The sequence below is a fragment of the Palaemon carinicauda genome, chromosome 29, assembly GCF_036898095.1.
Source record: "Palaemon carinicauda isolate YSFRI2023 chromosome 29, ASM3689809v2, whole genome shotgun sequence".
NCBI classification, from domain to species: domain Eukaryota; kingdom Metazoa; phylum Arthropoda; class Malacostraca; order Decapoda; family Palaemonidae; genus Palaemon; species Palaemon carinicauda.
This window is the reverse complement of record NC_090753.1, coordinates 48,123,514-48,148,513: the sequence shown is the minus strand read 5'-3', so window position 1 is coordinate 48,148,513 and position 25,000 is coordinate 48,123,514. Positions and strand designations below refer to the sequence as shown.

The following is a 25,000-nucleotide window of genomic DNA, read 5'->3' as shown; positions in this document are numbered from 1 at the left end:
AAATTCATAATTATGGATAACATCATTTCTAATTGGTAGGTTTATTTTGTTAAGGAAAGTTGATATATTTTCCACTGGATAATTTTATTTTCAAGTCTTAGGATGTGGTGAATTTTTTTTTAAATATACAATTATGGATAAGATCATTTCTGATTGGTAGATTTGGTTAAGGAAAGTTAATATATTTTTCATTGAATGATTTTACTTCTAAGTTTTATGGCCTGGGATATGTTTACTGGTCGATTGAGGAGAAATAACATTAGAAAATATATTTTTAATGTCATATCCTCCTACGCCCATTGAAGCAAAGGGCCTCAGTTAGATTTCACCAGCCATCTCTATCTTGAACTTTTAAATCACTGCTTCTCCATTCATCATCACATACTTCACGCTTCATGGTCGTCAGCCATGTATGACTGGATCTTCCAACACTTCTAGTGCCTTGTGGAGACCAGTTGAAACTTTTATACATAATATATGAGACAAAATCATATCATAATTATAAGAAAAGGAAACACATGCCCCGGAGAAACTTTTGATTTTATTAAGATCCAATGTTTTGGTATTTACAGATATATATATATATATATATATATATATATATATATATATATATATATATATATATATATATATATTATTTTTATCATATATTTCAACATGTAAGAAATGCAACTCATATTATTCCAGGAAAATCACCCGTAAATTATAATTTCCGCTAAAAATAAAAAGATCCATTTTTGCAACATTTTTGGGGAACATAATTTTTCAAGACAATTAGAAAATTTTTCCATTGAAACGTTTTAAATTGTTTTGTGATTTATGAAAAACATCAAAATCCATTTTTTTTTTTTTCAACGCAATGGGTACTTAAAAAAGATTCCTTAATGCAAAAATTATTCCATTCAACATTCCAACATTACAAGAAACTTAATCAACATATATAGATATTAAACTCAATATTGGGATCGTTTGAAATCAATATACCTCTTTTTAACTCTATAGAAAAACTCACTCGTATTCATCATTCATTTGTTAAGTTTTTACAAAAATCAATCTATCAATCAATCATAAATTTAGATTTTGACGTGTTTTATTTCATGATTCGATACATAAGGTCAACAAATTATATCATGAAATACAAAAGATATATTAAAAAGAGATTATCATTGTAAAATTCATTCTCGTTTAAACACAGATGTGTAACTAATGAAAAACATTCCATCTCTGTATATTTATGAATATTAAAATAGGGAAAAACATCATGTTTATTTCTTTTTAGGGACATATACGACCGCCATTAGAAATTTGCTAACGATTTACAGCTATTATAACCAAATTTAGTGTATAAATCTAGAAACATTGGAGGAGGTTACAAAATTTATTACCAATAGGGGCTATAAAGAATCAAATAACTTATTCTTATTTTAACTAAATTATCAAAAGACACAAAGTATATTTAATTTAATTCTGATTTTACAACAAAGGGGGTTTTCTGTATTTCATGAAATGTGCGACGGAAAATAATTTCGATCAAGACAAAGTATATTATTATATTAATGAGTAACAAAACAGTTTCAACTAGATTTTAAACAAGTAAAGATCTGCTTGCTCCAGCTCACTACGTCGAAATACATAATTTCCAACTTGTAAGGAAATATAGAATTTCATTGTAAGAAAATATATGCACCAAAATTTAATGAAAATTTGAAATCATTTTAATAAATAAAAATCAATGAATGAGCCTTGTGTTTATCTTGCAAGCTCCACTTTGGCAATAAACGAGCTTCATAACTAGAGCTCTTGTGCCAGAGGCTCTGAAAAGTTTTTTTTTTTTTTTTTTTTTTTTTTTTTTTTTTTTTTTTTTTTTAGTTCAGATACCTGTTCTTTGAGCAAGATCTTATTTTGCTTGAGATGAAATGCCACAGCTTGCTGTAACGGGAATTTTAACGGTTAGTTTTGTAGGCATTCTAAACTAGTTTGATGAGGTTTGCCTGAGCACTTTACCCATTTATAAAAGCAGGTTTTCAAATAATACCTTTAAACTTATTATTGAATACATCAAATAAATAATATGATTTTAAATATGATTTTAAAAGACATTACTAAGAACAAAGACACGGAATACCCGGTGCTCATATCATACACTTGGAAGTTGATAACACCCTTCAAAATCATCTTGATAATTAGTGATTAAAATAAATAATACTATAATAGACTTTTATATGCAAAGGTACACTAAAAATAACTATCTATAAACAATCCCATAGTTGAATCACTGGATTTTTAAATGAATCTGACGTTCTGGATAATGTGGCTATGTAAACAGATTTGTCATTCTAATGGACATTAATGTGTCTATGTAAACAAATTGATCGTTTTGAATAGCATCAATGCAACTACGTAAACTGGTTGATCGTTCTGGATAGCATTAATGCAACTACATAAACTGGTTGATCGTTCTAAATGGCATTAATGCAACTACATAAACTGGTTGATCGTTCTGGGGGGCATTAATGCAACTACGTAAATTGGTTGATCGTTCTGGGTGGCATTAATGCAACTACCTACGTAAACTGGTTGATCCTTCTGGGTGGCATTAATGCAACTACGTAAACTGGTTGATCGTTCTGGGTGGCATTAATGCAACTACATAAACTGGTTGATCGTTCTGGGGGGCATTAATGCAACTACGTAAATTGGTTGATCGTTCTGGGTAACATTAATGCAACTACGTAAACTGGTTGATCTTTCTGGGTGGCATTGATGCAACTACGTAAACTGGTTGATCGTTCTGGGTGGCATTAATTCAACTACCTACGTAAACTGGTTGATCCTTCTGGGTGGCATTAATGCAACTACATAAACTGGTTGATCGTTCTGGGGGGCATTAATGCAACTACGTAAATTGGTTGATCGTTCTGGGTAACATTAATGCAACTACGTAAACTGGTTGATCTTTCTGGGTGGCATTGATGCAACTACGTAAACTGGTTGATCGTTCTGGGTGGCATTAATGCAACTATGTAAACTGGTTGATCGTTCTGGGTAACATTAATGCAACTACGTAAACTGGTTGATCGTTCTGGGTAACATTAATGCAACTATGTAAACTGGTTGATCGTTCTGGGTAACATTAATGCAACTACGTAAACTGGTTGATCGTTCTGGGTAACATTAATGCAACTATGTAAACTGGTTGATCGTTCTGGGTAACATTAATGCAACTACGTAAACTGGTTGATCTTTCTGGGTGGCATTGATGCAACTACGTAAACTGGTTGATCGTTCTGGGGAGCATTAATGCAACTACGTAAACTGGTTGATCGTTCTGAATGGCATTGATGCAACTATATAAAGTGGTTGATCGTTCTAAATGGAATTAATGCAACTACATAAAGTAGTTGATCGTTCTGAATGGCATTAATGCAACTACGTAAAGTGGTTGATCGTTCTGGGTGGCATTAATGTAACTACATGAACAAACTGATCATTCTGGATGACATTATTGCAACTTCGTAAACAAATTGATCGTTTTGGTTGACATTAATGCAACTACGTAATCAATTGATCGTTCTGGATGACATTAACGCAACTACATAAACAAATTGATCATTCTGGATGACATTAATGCAACTACATAAACAAATTGATCATTCTGGATGACATTAATGCAACTACATAAACAAATTGATCGTTCTGGATGACATTAATGCAACTACATAAACAAATTGATCGTTCTGGATGACATTTATGTAAATACATAAACAAATCGATCGTTCTGGATGGCATTAATGCAACTATGTATACTGGTTGATTGTTCTGGATAACATTTATTTAACTACATAAACAAATTGCTCGTTCTGGATGACATTAATGCAATACATAAACAAATTGATCGTTCTGGATGACATTAATGCAACTACATAAACAAATTGATCATTCTGGGTGACATTAATGCAGCTACATAAACAAATTGATCATTCTGGATGACATTAATGCAACTACATAAACAAATTGATCGTTCTGGATGACACTTATGTAAATACATAAACAAATTGATCGTTCTGGATGGCATTAATGCAACTATGTATACTGGTTGATTGTTCTGGATCACATTTATTTAACTACATAAACAAATTGCTCGTTCTGGATGACATTAATGCAACTACATAAACAAATTGATCGTTCTGGATGACATTAATGCAACTACATAAACAAATTGATCGTTCTGGATGACATTTATGTAAATACATAAACAAATCGATCGTTCTGGATGGCATTAATGCAACTATGTATACTGGTTGATTGTTCTGGATAACATTTATTTAACTACATAAACAAATTGCTCGTTCTGGATGACATTAATGCAATACATAAACAAATTGATCGTTCTGGATGACATTAATGCAACTACATAAACAAATTGATCATTCTGGGTGACATTAATGCAGCTACATAAACAAATTGATCATTCTGGATGACATTAATGCAACTACATAAACAAATTGATCGTTCTGGATGACACTTATGTAAATACATAAACAAATTGATCGTTCTGGATGGCATTAATGCAACTATGTATACTGGTTGATTGTTCTGGATCACATTTATTTAACTACATAAACAAATTGCTCGTTCTGGATGACATTAATGCAACTACATAAACAAATTGATCGTTCTGGATGACATTAATGCAACTACATAAACAAATTGATCATTCTGGGTGACATTAATGCAACTGTATAAACAAATTGATCATTCTGGATGACATTAATGCAACTACATAAACAAATTGATCATTCTGGATGACATTAATGCAACTACATAAACAAATTGATCGTTCTAGATGGCATTAATGCAACTACATAAACAAATTGATCGTTCTGGATGGTATAATGCAACTAAGTATACTGGTTGATTGTTCTGGATCACATTTATTTAACTACATAAACAAATTGCTCGTTCTGGATGACATTAATGCAACTACATAAACAAACTGATCGTTCTGCATGGCATTAATGCAACTACATAAACAAATTGATCGTTCTGGATGACATTAATGCAACCACGTAAACAAATTGATCGTTCTGGATGACATCAATGCAACTATGTAAACAAATTGATCGTTCTGGGTGACATTAATGCAACTATGTAAACTGGTTGATCGTTCTGGATAGCATTAATGCAACTACGTAGACAAATTAATCGATTTGGATGACATTAATGCAACTATGTAAACTGGTTGATCATTCTGGATAGCATTAACGCAACTACGTAACAAATTAATTCATTTGGATGACATTAATGCAACTACGTAAACAAATTGATCGTTCGGAATGACATTAATGCAACTACGTAAACAAATTGATCATTCGGAATGACATTAATGCAACTACGTAAACAAATTGATCGTTCGGAATGACATTAATGCAACTACGTAAACAAATTGATCGTTCGGAATGACATTAATGCAACTACGTAAACAAATTGATCGTTCTGGATGGGAATAATGCAACTACATAAACTGGTTGATTGCTCTGGATGGTATTAATGCAATTACGTAAACTGGTTGCTCGTTCTGGATAGCGTTAATGCAGTTAAACTATAAACTCAGTCAATCTGGATGACATTGATAAGGATATATGAATAAACCAGTTATTATAAATAGCATTATTGCAGATATATTAAAAAATAAATTAATTCGAATGACACTTTTTACAAAAGGCAGCTAGCTATAGAGATAAATAATTCAATTTTAATGTTACCAACAATGTTATATGAATAAACTAATTAATATTGGTATCAATGATGTGGCTACAATAACAAATCAGCTAATTTGGATGACATTAAGGAAGCTATGTATGCATATCGGTCATTTCTATGCTGTTAATGCGGCCAGTAACATTTTGTTGGATTCGAAGGCGGGGCTTTGAGGCACTGACCAAGAGCTTCACAACCAGGAGGAGCCCAGTGCTGAAAAAAAAAATAATTTGTAAAAATAATAGGAATAAGGAGGTGACTCCAAATACTAATGGACACAAAATGCACAAGTTTAATCAAATCCTAGAATCCTATCAAAAGAACACATCAATCGTTAAGGATTTGTTGTTTAATGGCATGTAAACATTGAAGTGATGGTAAGTTAAAGGGAGAAGAAATTCAAATTTCAAAAGTAAAAAAGATTTAGTAGTGTCACAAGTGAGTGAGACATGACACGTGTTGGTACTGCCATTTCCAGTGACAGTTATGAATATATCTGAATTAGTAATTGATCAATGGAATCATTAATCAATACAGGAAAATGCAAGAAAGATACATTTGAGGATGACATAGAACTTTGAAATTTATTAGCTTTTTCTCTACCTTTCTAAAGGGAAGAAAACAAATTCAAACGTACCATTACAGCTGGATCACACCAGTTCAGTTGGGGTTCACCTTTAACCAGTTTGCCACGATGGTCGAAGACGACTGACAGCAGCTGTGAAGGCAAATTCCACAATTATTCGAATATTAGTATAGTATGTCATAGTTTTGACATTCCACCTCATTCACTTTTAGAGACAGTTCATCGTCATCATCATAATCTCCTACGCCTATTGACGCAAAGGGCCTCTGTTAGATTTCGTAAGTTGTCTCTATCTTGAGTTTTTAAATCAATACTTCTCCAGTCATCACCTCCTACTTCACGCTTCATAGTCCTCAGCTATGTAGGCCTGGGTTTTCCATCTGTTCCATTTCTTGTGGAGCCAATTGAAAGTTTGGTGAACTAATCTCTCCTGTGGAGCGCAAAGAGCTTGTCCAAACCATCTCCATCTACCCCTCACCATGATCTCATCCACATAAGGCACTAGGGTAATCTATCTTATAGTTGCATATCTAATCCTGTCCTGCCATTTAACTCCCAATATTCTTCGGAACCATTATGAAAAACATAAACAGGCTGTATGTACAGCTGGCTTCCTTAATTCTGGTATATTTCACGGGAAGGTAAGGAGACGTCTGCCATCTCTATATTGCAAAAGAGAAACTCTTGCCAACCCTGCCTATGAAACACAGTCGTTGAGCTTATAAACGCGTGATCAAAAGTTTTTTTTATCATCAATTTAATGAAGTGCTGTATAGAAAAATATTGTTATTTGCTCTACACCATTTCATACAATTAATTAAGATTCTTTTGATCACGTGAATAAAATATTAACAACTTTGTTTAACAGACAACATTGACAACAGTGTCTCTTTTGCTAATCTCGACATTACCTGCTACAGTAAAGAGCTGTTGGACGTCGCCTCAGCTTCCCGTGAAGTGTACCGGAATTATTAAAGCTAACTGTACAAGAAGCTCGATGCCCTCCGTAAACATTCAAAATTTCAGCCAATCGCTGCTACTGTGGGAGGGTTGGCAAGCCTGGCTGCTACTGTTGGAGGGTTGGCAGACCTGGCTGCTACAGTGGGAGGGTTGGCAGGCCTGGTTGTGACTAGTTTGTCAGGTCAGAACCAGGCATCGATTCATAACTGGTCATTATTTCACTGTTTTTCGTTTCTTGGTGTCGTAATGATTCGTGCATATTGTGCACATAAAGTTTTTATTTACCTTGTGTACATGTGCATATTTAGGCAGTTGTATTGTGTGGACATCACAAATAGACAGGTTTACGAACAATAAACAAACACACACATGCATGCATATGTAAAACGTACCATGTAGACTAGGGGTAATGAACCCAACAATTCATTAGATGTTCTGAAAATCAGGACAGCATGGAACTAATGACTATCTACTATACATTGTTGACATCTATCTGGGCTACGAATACCCTACACAAGAGTGGAAATATCTGGAAATTTTAATAATATGCAAGAGAGAATGTGGTATGGCAGATTATGTGGCTTTTTGGTGTATGTTTGCAGATGACAGGATTTTTGTATGAATGCTTTGGAAGGGTGGTGACCTAAGGGAGAAGCATATTAGCATTGATAATCACTTCCATTTGGAAATGGTTAGAGATCCAATATACAATAGTAGTAATAGTAGTAACAGTTTCTGATTTTGTTGTTATTGCCCTTACAATAGAAAGATTAAAATTCGTAAATATTTCTTTGTGACAGCCTCACGGCACGTTTCGAAAATTATAAAAGGAGAGAGAGAGAGAGAGAGAGAGAGAGAGAGAGAGAGAGAGAGAGAGAGAGAGAGAGAGAGAGTGAGTTCATCTATATCGAAAAATAAGGAAGGACCCCACCCTTCCCTAAAGTGATACCATTATTATTCCACAGTGGTACCAACCTCGCCCATCACACGATACATTCTTACAAGAGTCCACCTCTATCTTTCATGGGTACCAACCACACCCTTTTTCACAAACTGGCTACAGAACTGCCCTTACCTGTATCGTCCTTATTGAAGGTTACTGATGGAGTTTGATACCCATTGCAATACCTGAGTATATTAGTGAGTAAACCAAGGCTAAAGTGACGCTATGCAAATGTTCGATAGACCGTCGAAAGATTTTCATTTACATATTGCTTTTCGTTTTATTGTATTTAAAGCGACAAAAACTTCCCTCCTATTTACGTAATAGTAAGAGAGACGATATTCATTCATGTTTTTTTTTTTTTTTATTAATATTAGTCTTTTTTTGTTGTTTGTTTCTGCTGTATAGAATAGTGAGAGTAAATTTAAGATAGGCTGCTATTTTCTGTTGATATCTCTCCCAATAAACTGGAAATATATTGTTCATCAAATACATTATCATGTATGCATACACGACTGAGCATTTGACAGTGGTGCTTGCGTGCTAGTGTTTATCCAAGTGTAGTAGTCAAGAAAATAAAACTATAAATGTCATCATTGGTTTCAAACTTTTATGGATAAATATAAGAGTAAAAATTAAAACTGGACTAGAAAAGAACGGAATCGCAAAGGAGTAGAAGTAGGAAGGTCGTGGGATCCTCGCAAAAGATTTGTAATAGAAGAAGAGTGTCTATGAAAGTGAGAATTTGAATGAATGTTAAATGTAATAAATAGAATTAGTTATATTACCTTATTAGAATGAGGTGGATTGGTGAGATAACATTGTAACGTGGTGAGAATAAATAGCAGAGGCATAATTATAAATAGTGTTTCAAGGCAATCTAGACACAGCGTATGGATGCACCCCGCTCGTGAAATATGTATATGAATAATGATATTTTGGGAAGAAGAAAGTGCTAGGAAGATGAGGTTAAAGTTAGCAGATATCTTAGAAGATGGTACTCTAATATTCATCTCGATTGATTGTTTTAGTATATTTTGAAGCCTTCAGTTGCAAAAATTTAAATATTCTTATTCTCTAAAGTCTAAACGAATTGTAAAAATTTTCATTTCCTTCTATTACTTTAAGGTAGAAGTTTTTATTAATGAAATGTAGACTATTCATCACAGGCTTAAAATATAATATATTCTGTTCCGATAAAGAGTTTTCGATCTTAGCTGACAAATCACAGATCTAAATCTTTGGCACCGTCGTTCAATTAGTTCATTATGCATGTTGCATAAGATTTTTCATAACTCTGATCATCCTTTACATTCAGATCTCCCTGGACAATTCTATCCTGTTCGTAATACTAGGCAGGCAGTTAATTCTAATAGCCAGGCCTTCTCCATCACGAGGTTCAATACTACGCAGTACTCTAGAAGTTTTATTCCAGCTGTGACCAAGTTGTGGAATGATCTTCCTAATCGGATAGTTGAATCAGTAGAACTTCAAAAGTTCAAAGTTGGAGCAAATTTTTTTTATGTTGACCAGGCTGACATGAGTCTTTTTATAGTTTATATATGACATATCTGTGACGTTGTTACTGCTTTTAGAATGATTTATTGTTAATTTGCTCTCATCATTTATTTGTGTCCTTATTTCCTTTCCTCACTGGGCTATTTTTCCCTATTGGAGCCCTTGGGCTTATAGCATCTTGCTTTTCCAACTAGTGTTGTAGCTTGGCTAATAATAATAGTAATAATAATAATAATAAAGCTCCTGTGGTGGCCGATGTTGTAACGTCCCTGACTTCCCCGACTGGTGAACGCCATATTGGGGTTCGAGTCCCACTAAAACTCGTTAGTTTCTTTGGTCGCTGCAATCTCACCATCCTTATGAGTTAAGGATTGGGGGAGGGGTTGGGGGAGCCTATAGGTTTATCTGCTGAGTCATCAGCAGCCATTGCCTGGCCCTCCTTGGTCCTAGCTTGGGTGGAGAGGGGGCTTGGGCGCTGATCTTATGTATATGTGGTCAGTTTCTAGGGTAGTGTCCTGTTTGATAGGGCAATATCACTGTCCCTCGCCTCTGCCATTCATGAGCGACCATTAAACCTTTTGTCTCGATGAGCAGTTCTCAATCGCAACCAAAAGAAAATAAGTTGTTTCTTTATTTATCATTGGAGTAATTATTAAAATTCATGATGATTTGTTGAACGTTTGAGTTACTGATCTAAGAGACAAAATACTCAGTGAACTAATGGACTTTTCTTTATGCAGTTACAAGTGAATAAAGATGGCGATATCAACCATATAGACATTTAATCAATCACTGGCACCCAATTAATCAAGCAGTAAAAAACAAGAAACCGGTTTTTCATTGAACTAAAAAGTAATTAATAACTAATTTAGAATAGGGTACAGCCACCCCAAGAATACAAAACCTTTCATTCTGTCACATACAAAAAACGGTATGAAATAAAAGACAACGACAATCATCAATATCTTCATCTTAATCTTAATGTTATTATCATTATTATTATTATCATTATTACTATTATTATTATTAGTAGTAGTAGTAGTAGTAGTAGTAGTAGTAGTAGTAGTATTATCAATATTGTTATTATTATGAGGATTAGTAGTAGTAGTAGTTGTAGTAATAGTAGTAGTGTTATTATTATTATTAGTATCAGTAGTAGTAGTAGTAGTAGTAGTAGTAGTAGTAGTAGTAGTGTCTGGCCAGTCAAAGGATCCAAATATCTCTCTGGCGGTAGTACGTAAACAGATGGCTGGTGCCCTGGCCATCCTACTACATATTAAGTAGAACTTAATCAAAACGAGAATATTTAACCAAAACTGACCTTGGGGACCTGGGCCGTGTATTCGGCCGAGTTGGGACTGAGTGGATAGCGTTCCGTTGGGTCTTGGTCTATGTTGAAGAGGATTGGACGGTCGCTGTGGTCCGTCTGATTGGTGGTGGTCATGTTCGCCACTTCGAATCCGGGACAGTAGTTGATGCCCTGGAACGAAGGGAAAGTTATTTGTGAAGTCAATTTTCTGTTCAGATTGAATTTGGTACAGTTGGCTTCATGAATAAGTATCAAGCGATGGCTGTCATTATGTGTAATACAGAAGATTGCATGAAGGTTTCACCTGAAGCTCTCACATGAAGGTTTCACCGGAGGCTCTCACATGAAGGCTTCACCTGAAGCTCTCACATGAAGGTTTCACCGGAGGCTCTCACATGAAGGTTTCACCTGAGGCTCTCACATGAAGGTTTCACCTGAGGCTCTCACATTAAGGTTTCACCTGTGGCTCTCCCATGAAGGTTTCACCTGAGGGTCTCACATGAAAGTTTCACCTGAGGCTCTCACATGAAGGTTTCACCGGAGGCTCACATGAAGATCTCGTATGGAAGTCTGACATGAAGCACTCACAAATGAAGTTCTCAGACGAGACCCTCATATGAAGCTCTCTCAAAAAAAATCTCACATGAAAGTCTCAATGAAGCTCTTGCATGAACCTCTAATATGAGGCTGCCACATGAAACAGTCTCATAAAGGTCTCACATGAAGCTCCCAAAGGATTCTCTAACTCGAATATAAAAGAACCACATGAAATGAAAACTCCCAAATGATTCTCTGACTCAAATATGAACGAATCACATGAAATACAAACTCTCAAATGATTCTCTGACTCAAATATGAAAGAACCACATGAAATAGAAACTTCCAAATGATTCTCTGACTCAAATATGAAAGAACCACATGAAATGGAAACTACCAAATGATTTTCTGACTCAAATATGAACGAATCACATGAAATTCAAACTCTCAAATGATTCTCTGACTCAAATATGAAAGAACCACATGAAATGGAAACTCGCAAATGATTCTCTGACTCAAATATGAAAGAACCACATGAAATGCAAACTCTCAAATGATTCTCTGACTCAAATATGAAAGAACCACATGAAATGGAAACTCCCAAATGATTCTCTGACTCAAATATGAAAGAATCACATGAAATGGAAACTCCCAAATGATTCTCTGACTCAAATATGAAAGAATTACATGAAAGCTCCAGTAGTAATGACTCACCTCCTCTAGTTCATGCTCCGGTGTGCTCCAAGTCCACAGGTGCATCTTGTAAGCACCTTTCCTCACAGCCATCAGTAAATCGCCTCGGTAAAAGAACACTGGTCTAGAAAACAAAAGAGAGTCATTGACGCATAATCATGCATTCATATTTGTGTAACATGTATCTATTTGATGTATCATTAATGACCAAACTTCGTGCAATATATAGTTTTTCACTTGCAAGTGTCAAAGATTTATTCAAATATTCATCTTATGTACATCATTCTCTTGATATGACCTTCCTGAAAGTTTAAAATGTTTCATGTAAGCACACACACATACACACACACACACACACAGAAATTAAAAGAAGGAAAAGTGTTGGATGTAGAGCTTTTGGTAAACGAAATGAGATTATGAAACGTAAGATGCCACTTTCTCTATAAAGAAAAGTATTTAATCATATGGTCCTACTTGTGCATCAGAAACTTGGAGCCATACTAAAGCCTTAGGTCATAGGCTAGTTACAACTCAAAGAGCAATGGAAAGAATAATGATGGGAATAACACTAAGAGACAGAAAAAGAGAAACATGGATACGACAGCAAACTACAGTAGAGGATATTCTAAGATGTGAAAAAAAAAGGACATGGGTAGGACATATAACGAGAATGACAGGCCATAGATGGTCATTAAGAATACCAGAATGGGTCCCTAGTGATTGCAAAAGAAGGAGGGGAAGAAAGAGAAGAGAAGATGATGGGTTGACGAACTAAGAAAGTTTTCGGTTGTGGACTGGCATAGAAAGACCATAAACAGATGGAAGTGGAAGGACAGCATCCATTGTCTGGCCCTCCAGTGTTCTAGCTTGGGTAGAGAGGGGCATGGTCGCTGATCATATGTACATATGGTCTGTCTCTAGGGCATTGTTCTGTTAGCTAGGGCATCGTTACTGTCTATTGCCTCTGCCATACATGAGTGAATTTTAAACCTTTAAACACAGGTTCTAGGCAAGTCGTAGCCAGCCCAAACCCTCTTCACCAGCTTACTTACCTGGCTATCTCCAATTGCGGGTGACGCAGAGACGGAGCCAAGGGTAGCCCGTCAAGGATGCGGTCGGTAGGGGCTTCTCCGCCGGCGAGTTCTACAGCCGTGGAGAACAGGTCCATCTGAGTCCAAACCTGATTAAGAGTAAGATGAGCTGTTCTGGTTATATAAGTTTGGTCGTAAAATTCGATTGTTTATGATTGCCGGAAGTATTTGGAATGTTCGTTTACTGTGTCAGGATTTTGGGTTAGGAGGAAGAGTTTGGTGATAATCACTGGGTTATGTGATTTTTAGATTATTATGAATAAAATTAGTGATTAATACGTATTGATGAAAATGAGGCAAGTGGTAAATCATGATACACACATACGCATATACTGTATATATATATATATATATATATATATATATATATATATGTGTGTGTGTGTGTGTGTGTGTGTATATATATATATATATCATATATACTACATATATGTGTGTGTATATATATATATATATATATATATATATATATATATATATATATATATAGGCTCACTTGCCTTAGCTAGATAGGCAGTGCGCATCACAAGGGACTGGTTATCTTCAAAAGATAACCTGTTCCTTGTAATGCGCAGTGCCTATCTAGCTAAGACAAGTGACCCATATTTATATTTATCTATCTATATATATGTATATATATATATATATATATATATATATATATATATATATATACATATACATACATATATATATATATATATATACATATATATACATACATTAATGTATTAATTTTCAACATCTTTATTTACGTACATACCTGTTGTGTGACAGATCCAGGCTTAATTGTACCCGGCCACCAGAATATACCTGGAGCCCTCATGCCTCCCTCGAAGGTCGTCTGTTTACCGCACAAAAAAGGCCCGTTGTTGCCACCTGCAAAATGGCAAAAGTTAAACGAGACGAGAGAGAGAGAGAGAGAGAGAGAGAGAGAGAGAGAGAGAGAGAGAGAGAGAGAGAGTGCGTATACATTAAATTCTGATTAACTAACCATCAAACTTGCTGACCAGGGCCGCTCCATTGTCCGAAGAGAAGACAACCAGAGTATTGTTGTCCACGCCTGTGTCTCTCAGGGCGTCCAAGATGGCACCCACGCCCGCATCCAGTTCCCTCACGGCGTCTCCATATTTACCTGTGGGATTTGATATCCTTCAGTGTGGGATTCGGGAATCAGGGTGATAGGATTAGTGCTGTCTGGGATTATTATTATTATTATTATTATTATTATTATTGTTATTATTATCGTTATTATTATTATTATTATTATTATTATTATTATTATTATTATTATTATTATTATTATTATTATTATTATTATTATTATTATGGCTGGGGACTATGAAGCGTAAAGTAGGAGATGATGAATGGTGAAGTATTGATTCAAAAGCTCAAGATAGAGACGACTGGCGAAATCTAACTGAGACCCTCTGCGTCAATAGGCGTGCGAAGAGATGATGATAATAATGATGATGATGGTGATGATAATTATTATTATTATTATTATTATTATTATTACTATTATTATTATTAGCTAATCTACAACTCTAGTTGGAAAAGCAGGATGCTATAAGGCGAAGGGCTCCAGCGGGGGAAAATAGCCCAGTGAGGAAAGGAAACAAAGATATAAATAAACTACAAGAGAAGTGATGAACAATTAATGTAAAATATTTTAAATACAGTAGTAACAATAAAATAGATCTTTCATATATAAACTATAAAAAGATACTTACGTCAGCCTGTTCAACATAAAAACATTCATCGCAAATTAAAGTAATCTATGATGGAGAAATTGGACAAAGTATGTAATCGGGGTTTAATTCATGTAATTGTTTACAAGTATTTAAGCAAATTAGTGAATTGTATTGTTTCTTTACATTTATTATTTTCTTTCATATTGATATTATTACTTGTTAAGCTACAACCCTAGTTGGAAAAGCTTAAATGCTTTAAGCCCAAGGGCTCCTACATGGCAAAATAGCCCAGGGAGGAAAGGAAATAAGAAAATAAATAAACCTCATGAAAAGTAATGATTAAAGTATAAAAAATATCTTTGATTAAAATAAAATAAGATTCGCTGTTCAAAATTTGCATTAAAAAACGGTAAATACCTGGCAACATATATTTCGGGATTTTTACCGTTTTAAAAATGGACATATTGACGTAAAGGAGTGATATTACGGTCAACAACTCGTAAAAGATGATAACAAAGTAGGGTAAAAATTACGGTCGCCTATATTTTTACTGAAATACGGCTAAGAACAGTATATTTTTACAGAGAATTTTAGATTAAAATTAGCCTTTTTTTTAAGTGTTCCAATGCAGGAATCTTTTGCGAAATCAATTATGAGAGTCATAGCTCTCCCAACGGCACAAGCCTACCTCTCCTGCTGGTGCCACGGAATTCTTCAGAAGCGTACGTGTAGGCGTGAGTGGCATCCGGCGCCCAGTAGAGGAAGAAAGGACCGTGGGCCGCTTCCCGGTGGATGAAGCCAACAGCTTCTTCGGTGAAGAGTCGGGTCATGTTCGAAATTCCAGTTTTGCGATCGATGGGGAACTGCTCGTAGTATCTGATGAAGGAGAAATGTTAAAGGAGTATGATCTGTTGTACATGCTCAATTTGGATAAATTACACTTAAAAATTTGAATTAGAAAAACGGTGAATGTTTGGCAACATTTATTCCAGGATTTTTGCCGTTTGAAAAACGGATATATTGACGTTAATGAGTGATATTACGGTCACCAACTCGTAAATGATAATAACAAAATAAGGTAAAACTACGGACGCTTGTATTTTACTGAAATACGGCAAAGAACAGAATATTTTTACGGAGAATTTGCGATTAAAATTACGTTTTTTTTTTTAACTGTGCAGGGCCGCATTACCTATAAGGCTGACTAGAGTGAAGCCTTGGGATCCAGCAAGAGCAGGGGCCCACCAAGAGCAGGGGCCCACCAAGAGCAGGGGCCCACCAAGAGCAGGGGTCCACCAAGAGCAGGGGCCCACCAAGACCAGCGGCCCAGTAAGAGCAGAGTCCTATACATCTCTCTTTCTTTTACTGTTAAATTTGAAAACTGGTTTATTCACTTTAGTTGTAATGTTATCTTAATAAATTGTATGAAAAGAGAGCGTGAATTATGCCAGGGGGTGTCCTTGAGGGATGTTTAGGTTCCAAAGAAGGTCGAAGCCTTGGGGTCCTGTCATGGGTTAATACAGCACTGGACATTTAACCCAGCGTTAGGGCCGTGAAGGCCATTCATATTCCCCCCAGTAATTGCAAGATGAATTAAAGTTAAGAGGATGGACATAAAGATGGATGGTAGGAGGCTTTTAACTTTTAACTTTAATCAAGGTTTTTCCTTGGTTATCAATTGATTGGGATGTTATCTATCGTTGCAATTTGCTTTCAGTGAGATATCATTCCGCAAAATGGCTCCTCGTTACCTTCAGCCATAATGAATATCTTGCATGATTATTTTTTTAATATTTATACTTTGCACTGCAATACATTTCAGAATGTACAAAAGGCCTTTTGCATATGAAATATTTGATATACGATTTTACCTTACGAGTTGATTACATTTTTACTTTTTTGTATACTCTCTGTTACTTTCTCTCACAAACTACAGATATTAATGAGAAATATTTACAAGAACATGATTCATAGGAATAATTGGCTTCTCGAATCAGTAACAGAAATAAAAATTGACTTTATAGTCGATTTTATAATGTGAAGGACGTACCCACCCCTCTCTCTCTCTCTCTCTCTCTCTCTCTCTCTCTCTCTCTCTCTCTCTCTCTCTCTCAAAATTCAAAATATTTGAATGAATAATAAATGTAGATTACAACAGTCTATTCACGCTTAGCACAAATCAGTCCAGAGGTAAAGAATACAAACTGGAATTGAAAAAAATACAACACCAATCAATGTGGCAATTTCTTTACATACATAATAGCAAAGACTTGGAATAGACCTCCAGAGAATGTAGTAAACAGTAACACATTAAACGAGTTCAAGAAAAAGTTAGACTAGATCATAATAACTCTCTAAATGCTTGAACTAAATCGCTCTATCAAATAGCAAATGGAGTCTCCGCGAATGGACTAAAAGGTCTTTGAGACGGCCAAAATCCTTGTAACTCTCTCTCTCTCTCTCTCTCTCTCTCTCTCTCTCTCTCTCTCTCTCTCTCTCTCAAGGAAATGATCCACTAAGTGCAAAAAGAAACAGCTAATTCACATCCTAATTCGACACCGTACCTGCCAATCATAGACGAGTTCAGGAAGATGGGTATGTTCGGCGTATTCTTGTCGTCGTATGGGCCAAAATGACAATTAGGGGATCCGAACCAATAATCAAATCCTCTCTCCAAGGGCAGGTGAGGGGAACGATGACCAAGATGCCTGGAAAAGGGAGAGGAGAAAATTATAACTTATGGAGGTTCATCAGAAAGAGAACGTTTGTCGGCGCCATCTTTTATCATGCCCGTGTAATATACTGTAGTATGTAATATGAACGTGTGTTTGTATATGTAGGCTTCAAATTCTATTTTTATGCACATACACATACGTTCATACATGCATATATATATATATATATATATATATATATATATATATATATATATATATATATATATATATATATATATACATACATATATATATATATATATATATATATATAAATATATATATATATATATATATATATATATATATATATATATATATATATATATATATATATGTGTGTGTGTGTGTGCGCGCGCGCGTGTGAGGCATTTGGCTTTTAGTGGACTAGAAACAGCTGCATTTGTTGTTGATATATATATATATATATATATATATATATATATATGTGTGTGTGTGTGTGTGTGTGTGTGTTTGTGTGTGTGGGTGTCTGTGTGTATGTGTGTGTGTGGGTGTCTGTGTGTATGTGTGTGTGTAGTTTCTCATTCCCTTCTTAACTTTTCTATTATTTGAGCAATATTTGGAGCTCCTCCCGAAAGCTATCCCTTGCCATTACCATTAGCCATAGCCTATGGAATATTTTGCTACATTGTTTAGTAAACACGTTTAGCGATTCGTGAATGCCATCTTCAGTCCAAGATAAGAGACGATGTTTATTAACAATCCACATTAATCACTTAGAATTCAGTACACAATTATGAGAATTTATTGGCCTGTAACAAAGCAGGTTACAAGGATGCACCAGGATGGAAATGTGACGTAACTTGAGCGTCGATTGAAGGTCATTTAATTGATATGATAATTGTGTCCAGGGTAATGTGTCCAGGTGTTACAGCAGTATTCAAATATAATTAACTAATCTCCCCGATTTAACAGTTTATTGATAATTGTGGCATTGAAATTAATTATTTTTTAATTTAATAATTGTGGTGTTGAATGCTGGAAAGTAGTTATTTTTAATTTGATAATTGTGGTGTTGATTCCTGGAAAGTAGTTATTTTTAATTTGATAATTGTGGTGTTGAAATTAGTTATTTTTAATTTTGTAATTGTGGTGTTGAATGCTAGAAAGTAGTTATTTTTATTTGATAATTGTGGTGTTGAAATTAGTTATTTTTAATTTGATAATTGTGGTGTTGAATGCTGGAAAGTATTTATTTTTAATTTGATATCTGTGGCCTTAAAAGTAGTTATTTTCTCTGGAAGTATCTCGCGCTTAGTAGAATGGCCTCGTTATTGAGTTCCTTCGGCGGAAGAAGATCAGAGGAATTTAAAATGTAAAAAGAATTCAATTCTTCTCGAGTTTGGGTGACATGTGTTACGGGCTGAAAGCAATATTATTATTATTATTATTATTATTATTATTATTATTATTATTATTATTGATAATAATAATAAAAATATTATTATTATTATTATTATTATTATTATTATTATTATTATTATTATTATTATCATTATTACAGACGTTTTTTGGATGCTCCCTCACGGATGACTTGGGGGCCTAGCAAGTACCTTTTTTTTTTTTTCTATAACTTCTTGCTAGGCCCCTCCAGTCATCCATGGGGGGAAGCACTCAGAAAACATCTATATCAAACAGGTAAATCTAGAATTATTATTATTATTATTATTATTATTATTATTATTATTATTATTATTATTAGCTGAGCTATTACCCATGATGGAAAAACAGAATGCTACAAGCCCCAGGACCCTATAGGCAGAGTAGCCCAATGTGGTAAGGAAATAGGGAAGTACCAAACAAACTATGAATGAGAATGATAAAAAAATATAAAATATATCAAGATCAGTACCATCGTTAAAAAGAATAATTATACATAAGAGAGGAAGCGAAACTTATGCCAACCTATTCAACAGAAAATCATTTGCAAGGACTTTTGTAGTTCCAGATAGGTTTGGCCTTTTTAGTTTATGGTGAAGACTCACAGTCGTCACGAAAATATATGAAATGATGTAGTTAGTCTGCGTAGGAGCTTGGATTCTGCCAGCTCATTAAACACATAAATTACTGTTATGTTTTTGCTGAGGTTTGATGTGTTAATGCAGACATAAAGGGCCTTGGTTAGATTCATCTAGTCGTCTCTATCTTGAACTTTTTCATCATCTCCTACTTCACGCTTCATAGTCCTCAGCCATGTAGGCCTGGGTCTTCCAACTCTTCTAGTGCCTTGTGGAGCCCAATTAAATGTTTGGGGAACCAATCTCCCTTGGGGAATGCCAAGAGCATACCCAAATCATCTCCATCAACCCCTCACCATGATCTCACCCACATATGGCACTCGAGTAATCTCTGCAGTGTACGATCTAATAATCTCATGTCTATCTGGGTTAATATTAATGATGTAAGATTTATCATGAATTGTTTTTAGTTACATTTAACACCTTTGGCATACCAATTATACGTACGAAATTGGGCAAATCCTTTTATTTCAGAATGGATTTCCATCCTGATGGGGAAAAAAAAAAACATTCGACAGCACATTGGTTATACGGCAAACTGAGGTTATCCACTCCTTCCATTTCAATGCAAACCGGTATAAAGTTTATTCATTTCAATAACAGTTTTGATATTATCATCACTAGCTTCTACATACCTTCTACGAAAAATGTACAACCTTCTATATATTCCTCCTCATCAACAATGTACAGTCTTGAAGATTAGGATAATTATTGTTATCCACCGTTATCTTCTATCAGACTCCAGCTAAAAAGCAGCTCTTCTAAGAGAAGGTCACTCCAAATGCAAACCACAGTTCTCTTGTCTTGGGTAGTGCCAAAGACTTTACCATGGTCTTCCACTGTCTTGGGTTAGAGTTCTATTGCTTGAGGGTACACTCGGACACACTATTCTATCTTATTTCTCTTCCTCTTGTTTTGTTAGTCTTTATAGTTCATATAGGAGATATTTATTTCAATGTTGTTAGAATATTTTATTTTTCCTTGTTTCCTTTCCTCACTGGGCTATTTCCCTGATGGAGCCCCTAGGATTATAGCATCCAGCTTTTCCAACTAGGGTTGTAGCTTAATAATAATAATAATAATAATAATAATAATAATACAAGGATTTTACTGACAAAGAGCAGACTCTATTGGGTGTCTATTCCTTTTTAGTCTGAGAAGCAGAAAGTTGCGTTGCCTATTTGATTGCTCTAAAGGATTAAAAGTTACCCGTGAGGGACAGAGTAAAGGGACAGAACAATATCTTAGAGACCGATCATATATGCATATGATCAGCCCACAAGCCCCTTTCTATCCAAACTAGGACCAGGAAGTGTCAGGCAATGGCTGTTGATGACTTATTTGGTAGAACTACAGGCAAAAGCTAATGCATTTTTACTTATAAAATCCTCCCCTTATATAATAAATAAAAAAAAAAAAAAAAAATATATATATATATATATATATATATATATATATAATATATATATATATATATATATATATATATATATATATATATGTGTGTGTGTGTGTGTGTGTGTGTGTGTGTGTGTGTATATATATATATCTATATATATATATGTATATATATACATATATATATATATATATATATATATATATATATATATATGTGTGTGTGTGTGTGTGTGTGTTTGAATTTCTTTCCTGTCACGCTGAGCGGTAAGGGGGTATAGAGAGTAGTCATACCCTGGCGAGGGGGGTTGCCCTGAGAGGTACACTCTGAAACCGCAATCTCCCACAAATTGCCGAACCAGTGGGGAAGGGGGCGGGAGTTGTGTGAGAATGGTTAAATCTGTGTGTAGATTTACAGTGTCTAGAAATTTATCTGACATTATACGGGTCGCGTACACAAGTATTATACATAATGAAATGTGGATATATGTGTATGTGTGTAGATTTTCATCGTATAGATTTTTATATAGGGATAGAAATACGCATGCAGCATTCAATTATAGATTTACAGTGTCTAGAAATTTAGCTGTCATTTTGCGGGTTGTATACACAAGTATTATACTTCATGAAATGTGGATATATGTGCATGTGTGTGTGCACCGTATAGAATTTTATATAGGAATAAAAATAAATACGCAGGATTCAAAACGAACTCACCATTTTCCAACGATCCCAGACGTGTAGCCAACTTTCCTCAGAATTTCCGGAAGCAGAATTTCGTCGTTCGAGATCCCTCCGACAATGTCTTGGGGAGTGTAGGCTAGAAAACGAAAAGGATACATAACAATCTAGCAATGAGCTGAATTTTCATATCAAATAATATTTCATATTGCATAACTATTTTAGAATTCTGTGTGTGTGTTTTAAATGGTGAGGGATAGATGGAGATGGTTTGGCCATGCTCTTCACACTCCCCAAGAGAGATTAGTTCACCAAACTTCTAACTGGGCTCCACAAGGCACTGGAAGAGTTATAAGACCCAGGTCTACATGGCTGAGGAAAATGAAGCGTGAAGTAGATGATGAATGGAGAAGTATTGAATTAAAAGCTCAAGATAGAAACGACTGGCAAAATCTAACCGAGGCCTTTTGCGTCAATAGGCCTAGGAGGAGATGATGATGATAATATGATCTTACTGGAATCAGTATGGACCGGCAGGGGTCACTTGCCATAGATAGGCACTGCACATCGCAAGGAACTGGCTATCCTTTGGTGAATCTAGCCAATGAATCCTCTGATGTCCTTTGCGTCAATAGGCGTAGGAGGAGATGATGATGATGATGATGATAATATTTTATTTTACATAATTTATTAAAAATTCGGTGTGTTAGTTCTAAATACAGTCTTAAGAGGGGTGATTTTTAAGTGGCATTTTGATATGCTTTAAATGTAAAATCATATCAGAAGTTAATGTTTTAAGTGTCTTTAATTAATATAAATGGATGAGTGAATTTTACGGGTAAAATAGTTATATTGTAACATTTTATTAAATAGTTGTTCATTAAAATCCGAATTAAATTATGATTGTTTAAGAAAACCTGCAATTCCTTTATCATAATATTCAAATAAATAAAAAAATTAAAAGATATATCTTGTTTGTCCATCAGAATTATTCTAAAGCGAAAAAATATGTATTATGGGCTTTCAAGTTAATAAATTTGATCCTGAAACATTATATTCGTATATTCTTTTGTTTGTCATTTTTATCTGTTTTACGTACTGTAAATAGGGCCTATATACTTATCTCTCTCTCTCTCTCTCTCTCTCTCTCTCTCTCTCTCTCTCTCTCTCTCTCTCTCTCTCAATAAAAACAAAACACTGATAATTTGTATACAAAGCATACGTACAAGAGACAACACACTCTCTCTCTCTCTCTCTCTCTCTCTCTCTCTCTCTCTCTCTCTCTCTCTCTCTCAATAAAAGCAAAACACTGATAATTTGTATGTAAAGCATACGGGCAAGTGACATCTCTCTCTCTCTCTCTCTCTCTCTCTCTCTCTCTCTCTCTCTCTCTCTCTCATACAATAAAAGCAAAACACTGATAATTTGTATGTAAAGCATACGGGCAAGTGACATCTCTCTCTCTCTCTCTCTCTCTCTCTCTCTCTCTCTCTCTCTCTCAATGAAGGCATACGTACCGTTTCTGCCAAGTAAATTATCCGAATAGAATCCATTTCTGATAGGAAGTCGTCCCGTGAGAAGCGCTGCTCGAGCTGTAAAGTTATACAAATAATAATAATAATAATAATAATAATAATAATAATAATAATAATAATAATAATAATAATAATAATAATAATAATAATAATAATAAATATCCAAACAAACCTGCATCTTCTTCTCTTCTTTCCCACCGTTATCCCCAATTAAGGGGTCGGTTGCCTGATTCGCCATCTTCTTCTACCAATCCTCTTCCTTCCATACTAAAGCTCGAAGGTTATGAGGTACTTTGAATGGCCAGACAGTACTGCATTGGATCCTTCTCTCTGGTTACGGTTCATTTCCCTTTTGCCTACACAAACACCGAATAGTCTGGCTTATTCTTTACAGATTCTCCTCTGTCCTCATACACCTGACAACACTGAGATTACCAAACAATTCTTCTTCACCCAAGGGTTTAATTACTGCACTATAATTGTCCGGTAGCCACTTTCCTCTTGGTAAGGGTAGAAGCGACTCTTTAGCTATGGTAAGCAACGTTTCTAGGAGAAGGACACTACAAAATCAAACCATTGTTCTCTAGTCTTGGGTAGTGCCATGGCCTCTGTACCATGGTCATGGTCTTCCACTGTCTTGGGTTAGAGTTCTCTTGCTTGAGGGTACACTCAGGCACACTATTCTATCTTGTTTCTCTTCCTCCTGTTATTTTCAAGTTTTTATATTTTATATATGAAAGATTTATTTAAATGCTATTATTGTTCTTAAACGTCTCTTGTAGTTTTTCCTTATTTCCTTTCCTCATTGGGCTATTATCTCTGATGGAGCCTTTGGGCTTATAGCATCCTGCTTTTCCAACTAGGGTTGTAGCTTAGCAAGTAATAATAATATCATCCTTCACAGTATCTCGCTATCTAATTCTCAGCCTGCCTCTTGATCTTCTCCCCCTAACAGGTTCCTCCCAAGCCCTCCTCCCTCCCTCCCCACCATTCATCCTCAACACGTGCCCATAACATATCAGTCTTGACACTCTTATCACCTCTGTAATCTTTACTATTCCTGCCATTTTTCTTATTTCATTATTTTCTAATCCTTCAAACAGTTTTATTCCCATAATCCACCTCAGTATTCTCATCTCTTTTCTCTCAACCTTTTCGTCTTAGAGCCTACGCATACCTGTATACACATGCGCATACATAAACACACACATACACACACACACACACACACACACTTTGGGGTGCTGTTGCCGACCTCACATTCTTTTTCTTGACCTCAGCAAATGTTGACAACCATTTATATCTAGGTATAGTAGCAGACGGAAGCGATCCACGGGCATACCAAACGTGAATAAAGTCTAGTATCACTCAGCCACGTGCCCACTTTGCCTGACTGTCAATTCTCTTCATATAACACAGACAAACATTGATGAAGATGACAAATTATGGGATTTCCTTCAGTGTTTATTGATTTATAAAATAAGCAAAAGAAACAATTAAAGACAATGACTTTAAATACAATAAAGAATAGATAAT

The 25,000-nt window shown here is 35.1% G+C and overlaps 1 protein-coding gene across 2 annotated transcripts in view; it reads right to left on the bottom strand.

Annotated features, from left to right (window-relative positions):
- Positions 1-966: 966 nt before the first annotated feature.
- Positions 967-25,000, bottom strand: part of LOC137622179 (N-acetylgalactosamine-6-sulfatase-like) — a 30,404-nt gene continuing 6,370 nt past the window's right edge. Inside the window, exons 3-14 of one of the 2 annotated variants that reach the window (XR_011040380.1) lie at positions 23,447-23,521; positions 21,966-22,068; positions 17,659-17,802; positions 15,783-15,970; positions 14,395-14,535; positions 14,164-14,279; positions 13,362-13,489; positions 12,331-12,433; positions 11,092-11,250; positions 6,401-6,481; positions 2,613-5,976; positions 967-2,567 (exon numbers count right to left, since the gene is read on the bottom strand). Coding sequence is in view for 1 of the 2 variants with exons in the window: in XM_068352617.1 (XP_068208718.1) it covers positions 5,890-5,976; positions 6,401-6,481; positions 11,092-11,250; positions 12,331-12,433; positions 13,362-13,489; positions 14,164-14,279; positions 14,395-14,535; positions 15,783-15,970; positions 17,659-17,802; positions 21,966-22,068; positions 23,447-23,521 (1,325 nt within the window). In the remaining variant the exon portion in view is untranslated. Of the gene's footprint in view, positions 5,977-6,400; positions 6,482-11,091; positions 11,251-12,330; positions 12,434-13,361; positions 13,490-14,163; positions 14,280-14,394; positions 14,536-15,782; positions 15,971-17,658; positions 17,803-21,965; positions 22,069-23,446; positions 23,522-25,000 lie in introns of both variants that reach the window. The other variant, XM_068352617.1, reaches the window with a different exon arrangement.